General features: G+C 43.5%; 2 protein-coding genes across 2 annotated transcripts in view; both read right to left on the bottom strand.

Moving 5' to 3' along the window:
* The window catches only part of HOXC10 (homeobox C10), a 5016-nt gene extending 1546 nt beyond the window's left edge, over positions 1-3470 (bottom strand). Inside the window, exon 1 of the mRNA XM_063359270.1 lies at positions 2644-3470. Coding sequence (XP_063215340.1) covers positions 2644-3430 — 787 coding nt within the window. The 5' untranslated portion in view covers positions 3431-3470. The remainder of the gene's footprint in view (positions 1-2643) is intronic.
* A 12085-nt stretch (positions 3471-15555) lies between these two features.
* Positions 15556-17806, bottom strand: HOXC11 (homeobox C11). The gene is made up of 2 exons (XM_063359271.1): positions 17131-17806; positions 15556-15788 (listed from the first exon to the last, which is right to left on the bottom strand). The coding sequence occupies exons 1-2, from the start codon at positions 17804-17806 to the stop codon at positions 15556-15558; spliced, it is 909 nt and encodes a 302-aa protein (XP_063215341.1).
* Between the last annotated feature and the right edge of the window lie 285 nt (positions 17807-18091).

Genomic DNA, 18091 nt, shown 5'->3' with positions numbered 1-18091 from the left:
CAAGAAATGTATCTGGGCTTCAAAATGAACCGCAGAGGCTGAAATATTTGCCTACAGGAGTGTTATTTTGGGGAAAACACATCTATTTTCGCTGTTCCTGGAGATCCCCCGAGGAGCCTTTCCGCCAAGTGTATTTGTCGTGAGCCGGGGTTGTATGAAATAGATTTGCCTTTATGAGCTGTGTGGGCACGTATAGGTAAATTCGGAGGTAATTGTAATCCCATATACACTCTCCTCACTCTACACACCCGTATAGATACGCACACATCCACTTTGCAAAGGCAAACGTATTTCACACGTACATAAATAAACACAGCAAAATACTTGGGCTTTGAATTTGGTCATGAGAAAACCCTGGCACCAGCAGCCGGCCAATATTTCTACCTAAACTGTAAGGGGGGGAAAAAAAAAAAAAAAAAAAAAAAGCAAAGCGGGTCCTGCAATTGTAGCAACCCCCCCCCCCCCCCACACACACACATTCGGCACCGCAGTCGTGAAAATCAAAGGGAAAAAAAACCAACACCAACAACAAAACAACCAAACCCAACTTGATTTAGCCAAAGGCACCTTCAAAATTTGCTGGTGTGACATAGACCCACTTTCGCGTTTGCAGAAAACCTTTAATGTCACCAAGCCCTGGAAATCCCCTTGGAAACACTATCTCCCCCCCTGCCCCCCCCCCCCCCGCCCCAAATGCTTAAATTACATGAGAAAGGTCTCTTACCTTCTGCACGAATAAAAATTCGGGTTCAACATAAACGAAAACTGAAGCTATGAAAGATTTTAAAAGGAAGCGACAGAAATAGCAACAAACAAAATCCGCCCCAAATTGGCTCTGAGCATTCGAAAACACCGCAAACGACACGAACTGCCTTTTAAACCGCACAATAATCGGGGGAAGCACGTCTTTCTCCACGCACCCATTTTAAATTTAACAGCTGAAGCGAAAGAGAACCTTTATCTGCGTTTATTTCATTCTTTATTTCCGCCCCAATTACAGATCCAACCCAATATAATCTTTCTTTCGGGTTGACTCCCACCAAAACCTCTCTTGGCGTGGACGTTGAAGGCGCTTTGTTCAGATAAGTTTGCGGGGGTTTATGATAACCTTGACTTTGCCTTTATTTTTTTTTTTTTGGGGGGGGGTTGGTGGTGGTGGTGGTGCGAGTGCGTGTAATTGTAACTCAACTGTCAGATAATATAATTTCCCTTTGGATGCGGAATGGTAAAAAAAAAAAAAAAGAGGGAAAGGAAAAAAGAAAAAAATAAATATAATAGGGGGGAAATATTAATAAAGAAGAAGTGTTTCTGGGTTTTGCTTTTGAAAAGGCCAATTTTGGAGGGGGAAACGCCAGAGGACAGGTTTTGCTGGTGCCACAGACCCGAGGCGTGTGTGCATGGGGGTCCACACACGACCCACATGCGTGCAGCCCCGCATGCACATACAACGCCACAGACCCCAGCCATCCTCCTGCTGCTGGAGCCCTAATTATAGCTCGGATCCTGACACACGGCGGATATTTTAATCCACATACCACAGGCAAACCATGCAAGCCTTCGCTTAGATCTGAGCAGTGTTTGCTCCCAAGGAAATTTCGCTCCCAACTACTTTTTTTTTTTTTTTTTCGGGAAATTCAATCCATCCCTTCACATGATCCCCACTTATTGACCTGAGAGAAGCCTCTGAATCCACCTAATTTCAAATTAGAACAGGACCAAACCCGAATATTCACACCCACAGAGATTTCAAGCCATATGCAATCCCTACAGAGAAAATAAAATGTGTTCAATGAAAGCCTCTTTTCAGACAATCCCAAACTTAAAACATCTGCTCAACACACAGAAACATTTTTTGCCTTCGCAAACGAGACCTCAATTCGCCAAGAAAAAAAAAAAAAAAAAAAAAAACAGAAGAAGAAGAAGCAGCTTTTTTCCTCTCTGAGTCTCCCAACGAGCTTCCAAGCCATGAAATGAGCCACAACTCCAGCCTGAGATGTTTGGAACTGCAAATTAGACTCTACGCACTTTAATTTTTTTTCCCCCCCCACTTTAACACCGAGCAAAGCCAGAGAAGACAAATTCGTTCAGCACGCGGAAATAAAGCATTTGCATAGAAAGCCATATGAAAGGGAAAAAAATAAATAAATCAAGGTTCATCTGCCTTAAACAACAAAACAAAACAAAACACAAAACCCCCTTAAAACACCCCCCCAAACCAACAAACCAACCCCGAATCTCTGCGATTTCAGAGCAAAGGCACCTCATCTTATCACATTCTGCAGCGTTGATTGCGAGGACCAATTAATTTTTTTTTTGCATAAGTACACGCACAGCAACATTTCTCCATGTAAACAGCGAGAGGACGAGTTCTCAAACAGCTCTCTGCCCTTTTTTTCCTTCTTTTTTTTTTTTCTCTCAGCTCTAATATATTTATATTTAAAAACCCACAACATTTCTAGGAAGAACATTTTTTTTTTTTCCACAAGCCAGCAACAATACAGAACATTATGGTGCCAATTTCTGGAGGAGAAGTTGGCAGGGTAGAGAGCACATTACTGCATATTCGCATTACTCTTGCTCTTATTAGCTATGGATGATTACTAATTGCTGAAATTAGCTACTGGTAATGAATGATTCCCTTACCTTTTGCTTCATTGTCAGAATTGTCAGTGCTGGTGTCAGTGTTTTTATTCAGCTCTTTCTCTGCTTCCGAAGGACTTATTTTGGGTGCTGGGGCGCTTTTTTCTGTTTTAATTTCGTTCGTGGCTGTGTTCTGAGTATTATCTGTTTTTGTGTTTTCGGGAAAACTCACTTTAGCCACCGGGGGCGGCGGAGGAGGAGGTGGAGGAGGTGGTGGTGCTGGTTCCAGATGCTCATTCCTTGGGTTCAGGCTCGCCCTGGATTCAAAACTTGCCTCAAACTCATTTGGGTTGCTGCAGTTTGACGTCTTCTCCATGGAGGGGTAACCTTGGCTCGCTCGGTAGTAGCTAGGAACGGGGACTTCATGGTCATTTAGGCAAGACTCAGGCATTTGGTTGGGGTAGAGGGCTGTCTCTGTGGCATTTTTTGCCCTTTTATCAGCGTTATACATACAGCAAACATTCTCTTCCTTGACATTGGTTGGGAAGGAGCAGGATGGGAGCTGTCTTGCAACAGGTTGCTCGATCCTGTACGTATTTTTGGGGTCACACCAAGTGTCTAGCTGCGAAAGGTAAGATGGATAGGTGCTGAGAGACAAGGTAGCGCTATTCACCTCGTCCCTTTTGGAAAGAGACGGGATAATTCCACAGTTCCTCATGACTCCGCAGCTGAAATCGCTCCCAGGCTGCATGTACATCCCTTGGCTGGAGGAATAATTCTCCCCTCTACAGGTACCGGCCAACGAGTCCATCAAAAACGAGTTAGAAGTCACATTGTTGGGACATGACATTTTCAGAGAGGGTTTTTAAGGAGGAATACTCCAGCCAGGGGCTGACATCTTTTTTTTAGGGGGAAAAAATATCAAGCACCATAATTATCCACGCATCGCTCTCCCCCCCTCCACCCCCCCACGTGATGCCCAGGCCAATGAGGATTGAAAATGGCCTTGATGATTCAGACGGGGACGACGTCACGGGGGTCAAGTTGTCGGGACCGGGAGCGTCACCGTGGAGCAACAGCGACATCTGCCAGCACCGGGCCGGGACCTTCACGTTGAACAAAGGCAGAGCCCCCGCCGCCCCGTTCCCCGCCCGCCCGTTTGTTTACCAACGGAGCCACGCGTGGAAAAGGAGGGGGGAAAAGGAAGGGGAGGGGGGGGTGGTGTGTGGAAATATAAAAACAAATTTAAAAAAAAAAAAATTAAAATTCCCTTTTTAAATTTTGTAAGTTTCGAGCGGAACGGGGAAAATTTAAATTAAAAAAAATAATCTCGTGCATTCTTCCCCCCCCCCGCCGCCTTCCCCCTTTCCCTCTTCTTTCCCTGCCTTCTGGGAATTGTCTCTCTTTTTGCGCCCCAAAACAAATTGGGATTTTTAATTGTTGCCTCCCAACCAGCGACCCCCCCCACCCCCGCCACCTCTTCTCCTTCCTCCTCCCGGCTGCGCCTTCCTCCCGCTCCCCAGCACGGCTGGCCATGGGCGAGCTCCTCTGGGCTCAGCCGGCTGCTGCGCTGCTGCTTCTTAGCGTTATTTTTATGCTTATTAAAATTATTTGGGGTTTTTTTTGGCGGCGGGGGTGGGGTGGGGTGGTGCTGGATGGAGTTTGGGGGGTGCGGCGGGGTGATGCGCTCGGCGCCGCTTCGCTTTTGCAGCTTCGAGGGGGACGTGGGAAGAGAAAAGGGGGAAAAAAATTGGGGAATAATTCAGAGACCCTTCAGCCAGGCATTTCCCCGAAACCCTGAAGCTCCTTCGAGCAGGTTGGGTATTTCCCAAGCAGCTTTTTAATGAAGAAAAAGACGAAGAAACCCTAGTTTTGCTTTATTTTCCTTTTTATTTTCCTTTTTTTTTTTTCCCTCGCAGCAAAGCAGCTTCGCCTTCCTTGACTCTGCGAAGGCAGCTTTTTTTAATTATCCACTTTCATTCCCGAACTGTCTTAAGTTTCTGGGCTAAAATGGCATGTGTGGTATTGTGCAGGATAAAAAAAAAAAAAAAAAATTCCTCGTGGAGAGGAAAAAAGGGGTCGAATTTGTGAAAAGGGAGCGACTTTCAGACGGTGAACTGCAAGAGTGCGGTGGTGTGTGGTGGGTTTTCTCCCCTCCCGTCTGTCTGTCTGTCTCTCCGTCTGCTCCTTCTTTCTCTCCGGGAAATATCTACTGGGGAAAAAAAAATTCTATCCAACCTGGGACTCACTAAATATCATGCAGCAAGCTTTGCAAACTGAAACTTTCCCGATTTGCTCGGATTTTATTTCATTTTCTTTTTTTTTTTTTTTTATCCTGGGATGATTTCACGTGGAAAGTTACTTTTCTCTCCAATATTTCCCCTCTCCCCTTTCGTGGCGCAATTCGCTGCGGTGGCACCTCAAGCTGTTGTTTTCTTTTTAAATTTTAAATCTCCGAGAAAGATTTGATGTCTTAAACGCGGCGGAATTCAAAACTTCGTGGTTATCCTGCCCTCCTCCCCCCCCCAACTTTATTTTCTTTATTATTTTCTAAATCGTGTAGTAATTAAGCTCTATAGTGGGGGTTTTTCATCTTTTTCCCCGGCGTGTTGCAGTGCTGGTGGGTGAACTCTGATTTTGGGTGAAGCGGCGGATTAGGACAATGGCGAATAAATAAATAAAAAGGGAGATAGCCCGGAATTTCAAGATCATTACGATTAGAAAGAGACGGGTTCAGAGTCACTTTCAAGGGAAACAAAAAGAAAACGCCACCTTTCATTAAAAAAAAAAAAAAAGAGAGAGAGGGAAAAAAGAAAAAGAAGGAAAAAAGAGAAAATAAGGGGAAGAAAAAGAAAACAAAGGGGGGGGGAAAGGAAAGGGAGCAAAATCGTGAAAAAAAAAAAGTACATTGGAGCAGAGAAAGTGGAACTTGACCGTTTGGGGTGATTTGTAACGGTTTAGAGCAAAGTCCTGCTTAAATATTCTCACGTCTGCAAACCTGTTTTCCCAAAGATTTTCAAAAGCAGGGCTGTAAAATCCCCCTCGACTTAACTTTCAAGAGCCTTGCGGGTCTTCTCTCCGCATCAAGTGGGACAAGTTTCAATATCTTAGGCCGAAAAAGCCTAAAAGTGGATAATCCTATTTCGTGTGCCCCCTTCTCCAGCACAGTAAAAGCTTTCGTAGGCTTCAGACGCCATTTGGTTCCCCTGGAAAGCTATTTGCGACTTTATTGCCTCTATTTGTGTTATCTGCATAGGTCTTTTTAAAACAGTTTGATAGAAATCGTTCAGTTTTATGATATCCAACGAAAATTCCACATAATATTTATAAGCAAAGAATAAAACTTTAGTATGGGAGCCAATATTTTCTCATTTATAGGTGATGAAATTAAAGACCAATGCAATTTTGTATTATATTGCCTTTTTCCCCCCCCGGTTTGATTTTTTTTCCCCCCTCTTCTACTTTATTTTTGCAGCTGATGTGGCTGGCCAATAATTTATGCTGCTCAGTCAAAGAGTTACACATGTGCATTTTTTGGGACACCAAAATTTGACCTCATAGTTTCCTGTATTGTCTGCCTAAAGATTAAATACGTTTTCCTGAATTTTTTTTTTTTTTTTTTCGCCCTGTATTCTGGTGTGTGCTTCGGTGGAAGGCGAGATGGAGGAGTTGCACCGGAGCACATCAAACGTGACATTAAATAATTGGAATTTGCTTCTCCGCAGAATCAGGCGCTTCGCAAGAGCATCTCGACAAAACCTCCCCATCCAGGTTGCTGGAGAGAGGAAAAAAAAAAAAAAAACCGTGCTGGAAACCTCATCTTTTATGAATGTGTAAATGTTGTGAGTATAAAATAAAGATTTACACCGTTCGCAGGCGTTTTGTTTACCAGTTTTTGCCAGCACAAGCTACCGATGCAAATGTTTGAAGGGTCTTGAGCCTGTTTCGCGAGTCGCTCATCAGCATCTTCGGGAGCAATTTGGGGCTGAATAAATATAACATTAAATTCTTCATAAAAATATGACCCGAATGTGTCTCCTAACTTCACCGCGATGGGTTTTTTTGGCCACGGAAAAAGAAAGTTGACGTTAGGAAGCAGCACGGAGGCGTCTCCAGGAGACCGAATATTGTTTAAAGTTAAAAATAATTAGAAGTATGATAAACATGGGTCATTAATGGAAAGAGAAATAAAATTCATCAGCCTAAGTGGAACCCCCGTTGGGAAAAATGCTTTACTCTAATTACAGAAAATAAATACGAACAAATGCTATTAAAACTTAAAAGGAGAGAGTCTACCCGTGGTAAGGACTTTAATAACCTACTTTGAATTTTACACACTTTTAGGGGAACCATATACAGGTCCGACGTTCGTCCCCCGCCGCCGCCGGGCTGCCACCCCCACGCGTTTCCTAGAAAGCTGCTTCCCCCCACACCCCCCCCCCCCCGCCCTCCGCGTGGGTTCAACCTGGCCTTTTTGGGCCAGTTCAGGGGTTTTTACCCAATGAACTTCAAGGCACACACGCACACACACAAAAAGTGGGGTTTTGCCCTTCCCGGGTCCGGTTCTCCCGGGGTTGAAGGAGGGGGGGTGCGAGGAGCGGGCTGTCCCCGCGTCCTCCCATTGTCCCCAGCGCCAGAGACAGAGCAATTGCCCTCAAACGTCCCCAAATCAGGGCTGGGGATGCCAGGGAAGCCGGGGAACCTGCTAGGCAGGGACGAGGGGATGGCCGAGGGGGGGGGAGATGCCAGAAAACCCCCTCTTCTGCCCATCACCCCGAGGAGTATATAAATGTCTACAATTTCCAAGACAAAGCATCTCTCAGACTTCCCCGGAATATTTTACCTGTCCCCTTTTCAATCTAATTATTTAACCGTGAGTTATGTGTAGAAAGTGCTTCTTATGCCCATTGTATTTTTTACCAAGTTTTCTTACATTTTTATGACAAACATTCATTTTCGCTTCGAGGAAGTATTTGGTAGCAACGCTTTAATGATTACCTTAAATTTGTATTTCTGCCCGGTATTATGCCCCATGTTGTAGCGGAAATAATTCTGATTTATGACAAAGTACACTGGAGTACAATAACAGCGATGCAAAAATAAAACCCACGCCTTTATATGTTGGCTTAGAAACTGTAAACTATCACCACAAGAAATCTATCAAACTTTACAATCCCTCTTACCCTGCTTCCTTCTTTCTGAGTAACTTAAGTCAAAGAATTATGGAATGATATTATGTTCCTTGAGGTGGTATTGAAAACTGTGTTCAAGCTTTTCTACCCCCAACATAGCACCCAAGGACTGGATGGAGTTTGGACCCTGTTCCTTTCCCTTTGATCACGAAGGCGAAATTTGGAAAGTGTAATTCATATATAAGCAAGAGCCGGCAGGGTGACAGAGCACAAAGATGTGACACGGGGATTTTGGAGGAGTTTATTCAGTGCTGAAATGTTTCCTTTAATTTTCCAACCGCGTTAACAAACTTAAATATTGGCTCCCCTTCCCAAAAAGAAAAAAATAATAAATTAAAAAAAAAAAATTAGAGAATTATTTCTAGCAGCGGTGGGGAAGTCCGGGTGGGAGCTCTGGAAATGTGGATTATTGCACATTTGGAAAATTAAAAGGTGGTTGGGTTTTTTGGGGTTTTTTTGGGGTTTTTTTTCGGTTTTTTTTTCTGGTTTTTTGGGGGTTTTGTTTTTTTTTTTTTTTTTTGGTCTGGGAAATACTGGTGGCTCCGCTGAGGTTTTTTAAGCTGCAAAATAACCCAGCGGTTGACGGCAATGTGGATTTTGGAGAGCCCCTTTTATAAAGTTAAAAAAAGAAAGAAAGAAAGAAAGAAAGAAAGAAAGAAAGAAAGAAAGAAAGAAAGAAAGAAAGAAAGAAAGAAAGAAAGAAAGAAAGAAAGAAAGAAAGAAAGAAAGAAAGAAAGAAAGAAAGAAAGAAAGAAAGAAAGAAAGAAAGAAAGAAAGAAAGAAAGAAAGAAAGAAAGAAAGAAAGAAAGAAAGAAAGAAAGAAAGAAGTGAAGTTGAAAGAGGCGAAGAGTCACGATGAAAGGTAAAAATTGAAAACAATGAAGGACGTGCTAAAATGTGGGTCTGCCCCGCAAGTTAAGAGCAAACCTCAGAGAATTCCTATTCTTCACATATGACGATAGGAAAATGATTTCTTTCAAACTTTGTCAAAACGCTGATAATTTAACAGGCGTCTTTGAAGCGGCAACGCCGGTCTGCTGAGCGCTTCAAAATAAACATTATTGTTTCAATTACAGTTTTAACAGAATATGGAGAGCACGGCGAGGACGGGAGATTAACACTCACGTTTCTCCTTGAAAAAGAAAAAGAAGCGATTGGGGAGGAAAAAAAAAAAAAAAAAAAAAAAAATCTGAATAAATACCATTTTCACACCTAGAGCGTGGAAATAGGAGGTAGGGGAGCTAAACGCTCTTTTTATTTTGCTGGATTTGCTTAAATTTGAGGGTCTCTACCTTCCAAACACAGGCACCGCCGCAGAGGTGGAGAGTGCAGGGAGATACGTGGGCAGAGAAATACTTTTATTTAAAAAAAAAAAAAAAAAAAGAAAAGAAAAAAAAGGACCGTAATTCTCCCCTTCAATTTTGTTTTTTCTTTTCATATTTTTTTTTTCCATACCTGCAGCCCTCAGCCTGCGAGATAACCTCGAGCATCTCCTGCTTTCTCAATCACACGCTCCGCGCAAACCCCAAAGAGCTGCCGCTATTTGAACCGTCATTTGCAGAGTCACATACGGTTTATATCAAGCACATCTTTAAAGCAGAGATTTTCGTCTCGCGCATGTATCACTTAATTCAAAGAGAGCAATCAGGCCGCTTTTTAACAATTAAAACGAACGAATTTACTTTGCTACTTGTAGCACATAAACAATTGTAATGTTTACATTAAGTCTTCCCCCCTCTTTCTTTCTTTTTTTTTTTTTTTTTTCCCTTTCCAAAATGAATAAAGTTTTTTATGGCCTCCATCAGCAATATGTTCCAGCCTAATTCCTCAACTCCAGATAAAAAAAAAAAAAAAAAAGCAGGCTTATGAGGTTGCAAACCACATTCTCGTGGTTTCATGTTGTAATTTAGAAGTTATCAAAAGCAGAGGAACGTGCTTCCATCCAACATGTGCTGAGCATCCCTGGATCCCCCAACTTTATGAAAGGCGGATAAACCAGGCCTTAATGAGCCGCCATTTTGGGGCAAAATAAGTCATATTTTTAATATATTCCCGCCGAGCGCAGCCCTGAGCTCCCCCCTCCGCCGCTATTTTTGGGGGGCTATTTATTTTGACGGGGTTGGTGGGGGTGGTGAGATATTTATTTAGGGGAGGCTTTTTTATTTAGGGGGGGGCTTTCGATTTAGGGGGGGGCTTTTTATTTGTAGAGGGTTTTTTATTTATAGGGGGCTTTTTCTTTTTGGAAGTCTATCTTTTAGGGTCTTTGGGGGGAGTAATTTATTGGGGGGATCTCTTTATTTGGGGGGCCTATTTGTAATTTTTTTTGGGGGGGGGGTTGTGAGTGTTAAAAACTAAACCGCAAGTTTGCAAACGCTTTGCCTCAAACCCGCAATTCCTCCCCCCAAGTTTTTTCTCTCTCTCCCCCCCCCCCCCCATCCCTCCCTTCCCCTCCCTCCTCCTTTTTGCCGGTGGTTTTACAATATTTCAGCAGCAAATTCGCCGCCGGTCCCCCCTCGGCAGAGCGGTGCTTCAGGAGAACCAATTTAATCGCCTTTTCGCCAAGGTTATGGGCCACCAGGGTCCCTGGGAGAGGGCTCCAGGACTTGGGGACAGCCCTGCCTCTCCGTCGGGGACAGCTATTGCTCCTATAAAAGTTCCTGGTACACAAATAAATGAATTCACCCTGGGATCCACAGGCGAGGATTAGCTCAATTGATGGTCGATTCGTGTCCACTTGCCAAAAACCACTGGCTTTTCTTCTTGGCTTTTTTTTTTTTTTTTTTTTTTTTCTGTTTTTGCGAAAATCCCAGTTCTGGCCAAGTTGCAAACCAACGTCAAACCCGTGAGGAAAAGTGGAAAATGGTCAAAAAAAAAGGAGGTTCTGTTTTGGGTTGTTTTTTTTTTTTTTTTTCCCCCTCGTGGCTATTGTGTGCGGCTCTTGCTGAGTGGTTCAGCCGAAGTTCACTCAGCCAAGTTGCGCACACATCGCCACCGAGGAGGTTTTCGCCTTATCACACAGTCAAGTTTACGCTCTCCCCCACCGGCACCTTCGGAGAGGATGCGTGGGGTGGGTGCAGGTGGGTGCGTGGGGGGTGTGCAGCCCCGTCCGGAACCACAGGAATCTCTGGACACTTTAATCCAGCATTTGCAGCTCTTACAGACCCCCATCCCCGACCAGGCTTCTTTTTTTCTTCTTCTTTTTTTTTTTTTCATTTTTTTCTTTTTTCCTTTTTGCTTTTCTTTTTTCCTTTTTTCTTTCTTTTCTTTTTTTCTTTTTTCATTTCTTTTTTTCCTTATTTTTCCTTTCTTTTTTCTTCCCTTCCCCTTTCTTTTTTCTTTTTTTCCTTTCTTTCTTCCTTTTCCTTTCTTTTTTCCCTTTTTCTTTCTTTCTTTCTTTCTTTCTTTCTTTCTTTCTTCTTTCTTTCTTTCTTTCTTTCTTTCTTTCTTTCTTTCTTTCTTTCTTTCTTTCTTTCTTTCTTTCTTTCTTTCTTTCTTCTTTCTTTCTTCTTTCTTTCTTTCTTTTTTTCAAAAATGGAATTAATTTGCTTTGTATAGAAGCCAACCTAAGTGAACATTATTGTCCCGCAAGAAGCCAATTAGAAGCCGGCCCCCTCGCCTCCTTCCCTCTCTGCAATATTTCACAACAAAGTCACCCAGAGCTGCTTCCAATATGTTGTGTATGAAATCCAGGGAGCAATAGGAAACAGGTTGGGTTGGTGTGTTTGTACGTCACACGGAAAGGGCCTTCGTAATTAGTCTGGGTGTCATTAACGTAGAGCGCAGAGCGAGCTCCCCAGCCTATGAGGGAGGCTTTATTGTGATGGACATCCGAGGTAGGAATAAAGTTGATGAAAAGACTAAATGCGTGCTGGGAATTTAGAAAAAAAAAAAAAAAAAAAAAAAAAGAAAGAAAGAAAAGAAGGAGGGGGGGAAAGAGGAAAAACTTGTAAAACTTTTACGCCAAACAAAGTTATAAAAACTTTTCATGCGTTAAGATATCAAAAGGTTTATAACAATAATAAAGAGTGTGTGCCGTGTGTGTTCAACCTGCTTCGAAATGCATTAAATGCTGCGCGGCTGAGTTAAATATTAAGCGTCATAAACGCCACGCGGGGTCAAAAATTAGAGTTTGGGGTGGTTTTTTTTCGGGGCAAAAATGTGGGTGTCCCCCGTCCCCCCCCCCCCCCCCGATCCTCCCCTCTCCCGGGTCCCTGGAGGCGGGGCGGCCGGGGGAGCCGCGACCCTCTCTGATTCCGCTTTATTACAAAAGGGTTAAAAGGTGATGGACTTGACTTTATTGAAGTTCAAAGACATCATATATTCACATTTTTCTTCCTGTGGGTCTCGCTCCCACCCCTGCATCCCCCGGCCCGCCTGGGAAAAAAAACCCTCGCCATGGCAATTTGGGGCTTTTCTGCCGTTAAATACCCCAAAAACCCGGCGCCGGACCCTCCCCTCGCCCCGCCGCCTGTGTCACCCTCCATATAGGTGCGCACACACTGCGTTGGGGAGACACTTATGTCTCAACCCCGTCCTGCTTGTACCATCGTGGTACCCAAAGCATCCTCAGTGACCCCCCCCCTCCCCGTCCTCCGCCAGCCCCTTCTCCCCCCCGACTTTTTCCCCTCCCCAGAACATTAACAGCCCTTTTCCTACATGGCACTGATGCTTAATGCTGCTGTAAACTCCACATGGTCTATAAACTTGGATTTTACAACTAGCATTCCATTTTAGCTCGCGAAAACTTTGAACTAGGCCTACAGTTTCATTGTGCTGCAGTTGAACTGGAGCCTTGGAAAAGGAAGGAGGGGGGGGGAAAGGGAGGGAGGGGGAGAGAGGAGAGAGAGGGGGGAAAAAAAAAAAAAAATTCCCTGGGCAAGAGTCCCTTATTTGTTTACTATTTACTGCGGAAGTCTTTTCCTTTAGCCAGACGGGGTAATTAAGAAAAATTAAGCTGTTTAGTGCTGCAGTCTTTATTACAATGTCTAGACTAGCCGCTTTTGTCCGGACAGCCGCTGCTGTTACGGAGCATTAACTGCCGCTTCTGACCTCCCGATATTCACCTTATTGCACCTCTCTTTAGTTTTCCTAACCTTGGGAAGGTTTGGCAAACACTCATTAAAGAAAGGTGCTTTTTTTTTGGTGGTTTTTTTTTTTAGGTTTTTTTTGGGTTTTTTGGTTTTTTTTTTTTCCTGGAAGATAAGCCCCCTCCCCGGGCCGGTCCCGCCGCGCAGCTCTCCATCTGCCAGGAAGATGGCTCCTAATCTTCGCCTTCTCTATTTTACTTCGGCAGCCCGCAAAGGGAAAAAAAAAAAAAAAAATTAAAATAAATTTAAAATATCCCCTCCTTTACGCCCGGTTTATTGAATGTAAAGCTGAGGCGGGATTTTAGGCCGGGGACAAGCGGCCTTTCAGCTCGCAGGCTTTGCAAAAATAAATATAAGAAAATAAAGAAACGTTTTGTCATCCACCGACACCCCCCCCCCCCTTTTTTTTTTTTTCTTCCCTTTCCCACTCTTCTAATGAGAAACATGCCTCCGAACATCCTTTCAAGATCATATCGTGGTGTAAGCAGGACGGGTCTATCACGAAAGCTTCAAGTCGGTTTGCATTTAATTGCGCGGGGGGGGGCGCGTAGGGGTGTTCGGATGGGTGCAAACGAAGAGCATTTTTGTGGGTTTATCATTTTTTTTCCCCTGCCGTTGTCAAATAAAATCAGAAGACGCCATCAAAGGGTTTTTCATTCAACAGGGTTGTATTTAAAAGCAAGTATGAGAATTTTACAAGAACACGCTCGATGGATGGGAATATAATGTGCTGTTTCTTGGCTGCTGGGGGTTTTATCCCCCCCCCCCCGCCCTTTCTTTGTGTGTCCCCCCACCCACCCACCCTCCTCCATATGCACAATCCCATCGCTCCACATCAGAAAGCAGGAGAGCACCCAGATTGGAAGCCTCAAATATAACCCCCCTGCCAAAAAAAAAAAAAAAAAAACCAAAACACAAACCCCACGCAACCCCCAAACCCTTCCAAATTGTTGTATTTACACAAAAAATACATGCACCACATCACCAAACGGCATCTTCGGGATTTCTTTGTCCTCGAAAACCCTGTGTTGCTTTCGGACACTGCGAGAGAAAAAGTCATTGTGCAAAGAGGTTGGGGGGGGCGGGTTGGGGGGGGGGGGCGAAAAAGATGACTTTTATGCCCCGTGCCTGGGAGTTGAACTTGTTTTCCTTAAGCAGGAATTTAAGGACTTGACTTTGCATTTGTGCTTTGTAGGTATAAGGTATCCTTGACTTATGGAAATGCAGCTCGTTTCCCGGTGTAATTACGAGTTTCCTTCATTTTTATTTATTAAATTTTTTATTTATTTAAAAAAAAAAAAAAAGAGACTAATATATTGTTCTCATGAAAATGCAAAAAGATTAACTACAACCGGAAAACAGCGCAAGGCATCTGGAGCCAAATTCAGAGCAGGATTCCTGGGCCAAGAAAAATCCTATAAATTTCAGTTCGCTGATGAATACAATGAACTTCCCCCCACCCCCCCCCCAAAAAAAAAAAAAAAAAAACAACTCAAAAAACCAAACCTGTGCTTCAAGGTGGAGGGTTTGATATTCATACCAGCCCTATTCCAGCAGATTGCAGCGAGTCCCATGAATATGGCTAATGATATTTCTGATATGCATGCAGGTATTTAAACTCCTATAGAAGAAACCCACACCACAATGACCGCAAAGAGGCTTTTAAGAGGGGAAATTCTAATAAAATGGTCAAATAAAATCATAATGTAGAACAGCTTGCAATGTCTTTATTTGCCACAGAATTTCACAGAGTATCCCGGGGACTCACTTTACATACACAAAGAGGTTTTGTTTTTGTTTTTGTTTTTTGTTTTTGTTTCAGTTTTTTTTTTTTAATTATTATTTTTTCAGGATTTTTCTTTTTCCCTCGTGTTGTTCTTCCTCTCCCATTTCCAGGAAAAAAAAAAAAAAAAAAAAAAAAAAAAAGCACTACGAAATTTATTTACAAACCATTTCAGAGACAGTTATTGCAAATGTATTTTCGCCTGGATTTCCCCCCCCCCCCTTCCCGACTCCAAATGTAAAAAGGATACCGCAGAGAATATATATATGGATATATACGCACACGCTCCCGGATATATATATGCATATATATATTTTTAGAGGGAAAGGGTGGATGGAGGAGGTGGAAATGATGATCTGCCTTAGGACAGAGATGAGCGGGGTGGGTGTGAGTGTGCACACACGCGTATGAGGACACACATGGCTGTGTGTGCACTCACACACTCACACACACACACACACACACACACTCACCCCAGATGAAGTGATTTGATCCTACAGGGAGACTTTGGCCGCTCTTGTGATAACACAGCTGCATACCGAAATCACCGGGGTAGCAACACACAGTACTGCGATTTATTCAACTGGACAGGGTGCCTAAATAATAACAACACCAATAAAAATAATAATAATAACAATAATAAAAAAGGAATTCCAACCTGTTCAGGCAAAAAAAAAAAAAAAAGAAAAAAAAGTTAAATAAAATGTTCATGGAATCCAAGTCCTTGAAGCGGGAACTGAAAGAAAATCTCGCTCCTTTTGTTACTCAGCACTGTCCCAGACATAGAAACATAAGTAACGAAAAGGCTTAAACTTTGAGGTTGCTTTGTCGACTCAAAGGGCAAACCCATGCTCGCAACTGTTCCTCCTCAATACACAGACACTTCACCAGCAGAGGGGATTTCAAAAGATGTTCACAACAAGGGATTTCCAGAGAAATACTGCAGGCGGTCTCTGCTTAATTTTTTTTCTTTCATTCTTCTGTTCTGAAACCAAATTTTAACCTGTCGGTCAGTGAGATTTAACATCCTAGACAACTGGAGCCTTTTTTCTTTGTTTATATAGACATTGAAGAAAAATTCTCTCTCTAGCTCTCTGATCTGGAATTTCGAATAGGGGCATCTCTTCTTCCTCGTTCTGGGAGCACCTTAAAAGAACCAGAAGGCAGGGTAAATATCCTAAGGAAACACAAGACACAGACCCATCTTCCCAGCTCGGTAGGAGCAGATAATAACTCCAGTTATTAATGCGGGGGGGGGGATATCTTCCAGCAGTTCGCCTATTGTTAGGGGTAGCAGAGGTGAGGTTACGCAGGGTCTTAAGGACCGTGGTGTAATTATTTTCCCACTGCACGGGGCTTAACGCAGGCACATGCAGACATTTTTTTCGGTGCTGATAGGTTATTTTTATTTTATTTTATTTTATTTTAAATAAAGAACAGCCTGGGAGTGGAGGCAGCAGGCTGCTGGAGCAGGGTTTAGAGAGGCTGGAAAAAAAAAACCAACCCCACGCTCAGCTGCAAATCTGTTATCTGTATAGAAACAGCATGAGCAAGGTTGGAATTAGAGGAACTAGATATTATGTTCCGCATAAGTTTCTGATTAACTCCAGTCCTCGCCACACACGCAAAAAGGAATCAAAGTAAAAGAGAACTCAGCATCTGAGCTGCAAAAGGGGACTTGCATCACGAAAGCAAATAGGGAAACAAAACAACCCTCCCCTCTTCCCAAAAGAGCCCCACGCTGAACGCTAACTTGCAAAGTTGCCTGGATTCTGCCTTTAAAAAAAAAGCTTCTCTAAGACTGCCCAGAAAAACTGTGAGTGCATGCAAAAAAAAAAAAAAAAAAACAACACACAAAACCCAAAAAAACCCAACCCAAACCAAACAACCCAGAAGACCCAAGCAAATAAAACCACGTAAGTAAAAACCCTTCCTGACAAAAGCTGGACGCTCCACTAGGCTTGGAGGGGAATAAATGCCACTTTAAACAGAGGAGTCGAAGAAACCGCTCAGCTTTGCCTGCGAATTCGGCACATTTCCCCCTTAGCACTGCACCCCCACCAAGAGAAAAGACTCAACATGCAGTTTTAATTAAAAAAAAAAAAAAAAGCCCCAAACATTTTGCATGCATCCTAATGCCTAAAAGAAAGCACAGGCAGCTAAAGTAGTGTTCTGCCCAATTGCCTTTTACCCTCGGCAACCCGGGACCAAATCCTTTTAAAATGCTCATGTAAGTTCATGATCAAAGTTAATATTTGTCACGATGGTGTGCTTTTAAAATTTCACAGACTCTAAGATACTGTGTCTGCGCCTAACATCTCCATTTTTTTCAAAGAGCTTTTCCCATCGTAAAAATTCTTCTCGTTGGAAGAAAGAGCTTTGTAGGTTATAATAAAATCCTTTGAATGCTTATAAAACTCCACATAAAATTTGACCGACAAAACACACGGGCTAGTCCCTTAACCTTTCCATTTACTGCTCTACCTACTCGAATTGCTGCTTTTGCTTCCTTCCTTGGTGACAGAAGAGGACGAGGCTGAAGACCCTGGGTTTGTGTTTTCCTCCTCATCTTCCGGGTCTATACCTTGCTCTCCGCGGGATGACAGTGCGTGGGGTTGGGACTCTGCCTCCACTTTGCCCTCACCCTTCTGCAGGCAGGTCTCAGTCGGATTTTCCGCCCCGCAATAGGCATTTTCGAAGAAGCGGTCGAAACCTTGGGGCAAGACAGTGTTTTTGTTCATGCTGGTGTAGAATCCCGTCGATGCCGGGTGGTTGGAGCTGGGGTGGTGGTGGCTGTACACGCTCTCGTTTTTCATTAGCATTTCGGTCATGGTGGAAGGCGGGATGCACTCTCTATGCATCAGATCTTCTGCGGAATAACACGAGGCGTAATTGCTTCGGTGGTGCCATTTACTTGAGGGGTCTAGACCATAGGAGACCTCTCGCACGGGCTGCACTTGCGAGAGGTTGGTGGAGTAAGGGTAGGAGATTTGGCGAGAGGGGGCCTGTGGCAAGAAAGATGACACAGTTGAAAATTCAGGGACGTAATAGGTACAGCTGGGGAGGTAGAGATTAGAAGCGCAACCTGCCCTTTCTCCAAACTCAGCGCTCCTCTCCTTACGCGACTGGGAGCAGAAGTTGCCCAGGTTCACCGAGTTAAACATCTTTCTCCTTTTCTTGCTCCTATAGCTAGATGTTTTGGATCCGATGTGCGGAGGGGAAAAAATTTGGGAAGGCGAGATGACGCGCTATCCGTCTTAGTCGCTCCGGAGGACACGTGATCCAAAGTAGATATTGTCATATATCAGTTTGGAGCACTTAGATGCGTAGGAGTGGTTCACTTAGGTAAGATCTCAGAGGTTCAAACGATTGGTTTGCAAACACCGCAGAAACATTATGAAAATCAATTGCAGATTTGTATTCATTTTCCCGAAGGCACACCCCTTGTA

This window comes from Chroicocephalus ridibundus, chromosome 24 (genome assembly GCF_963924245.1).
Source record: "Chroicocephalus ridibundus chromosome 24, bChrRid1.1, whole genome shotgun sequence".
Taxonomy (NCBI): domain Eukaryota; kingdom Metazoa; phylum Chordata; class Aves; order Charadriiformes; family Laridae; genus Chroicocephalus; species Chroicocephalus ridibundus.
This window is presented reverse-complemented; position numbering and strand designations above follow the sequence as displayed.

What these genes read in the sequence shown, in the direction of transcription:
- HOXC11 (XM_063359271.1), bottom strand. Translation starts at nt 17,806, where the DNA reads ATGTTTAACTCGGTGAACCTGGGCAACTTCTGCTCCCAGTCGCGTAAG. An exon ending in AAGCAAAAGCAGCAATTCGA is followed by an intron (nt 15,789 to 17,130) that starts GTAGGTAGAGCA and finishes GGTTCTTTTAAG; the next exon opens with GTGCTCCCAGAACGAGGAAG.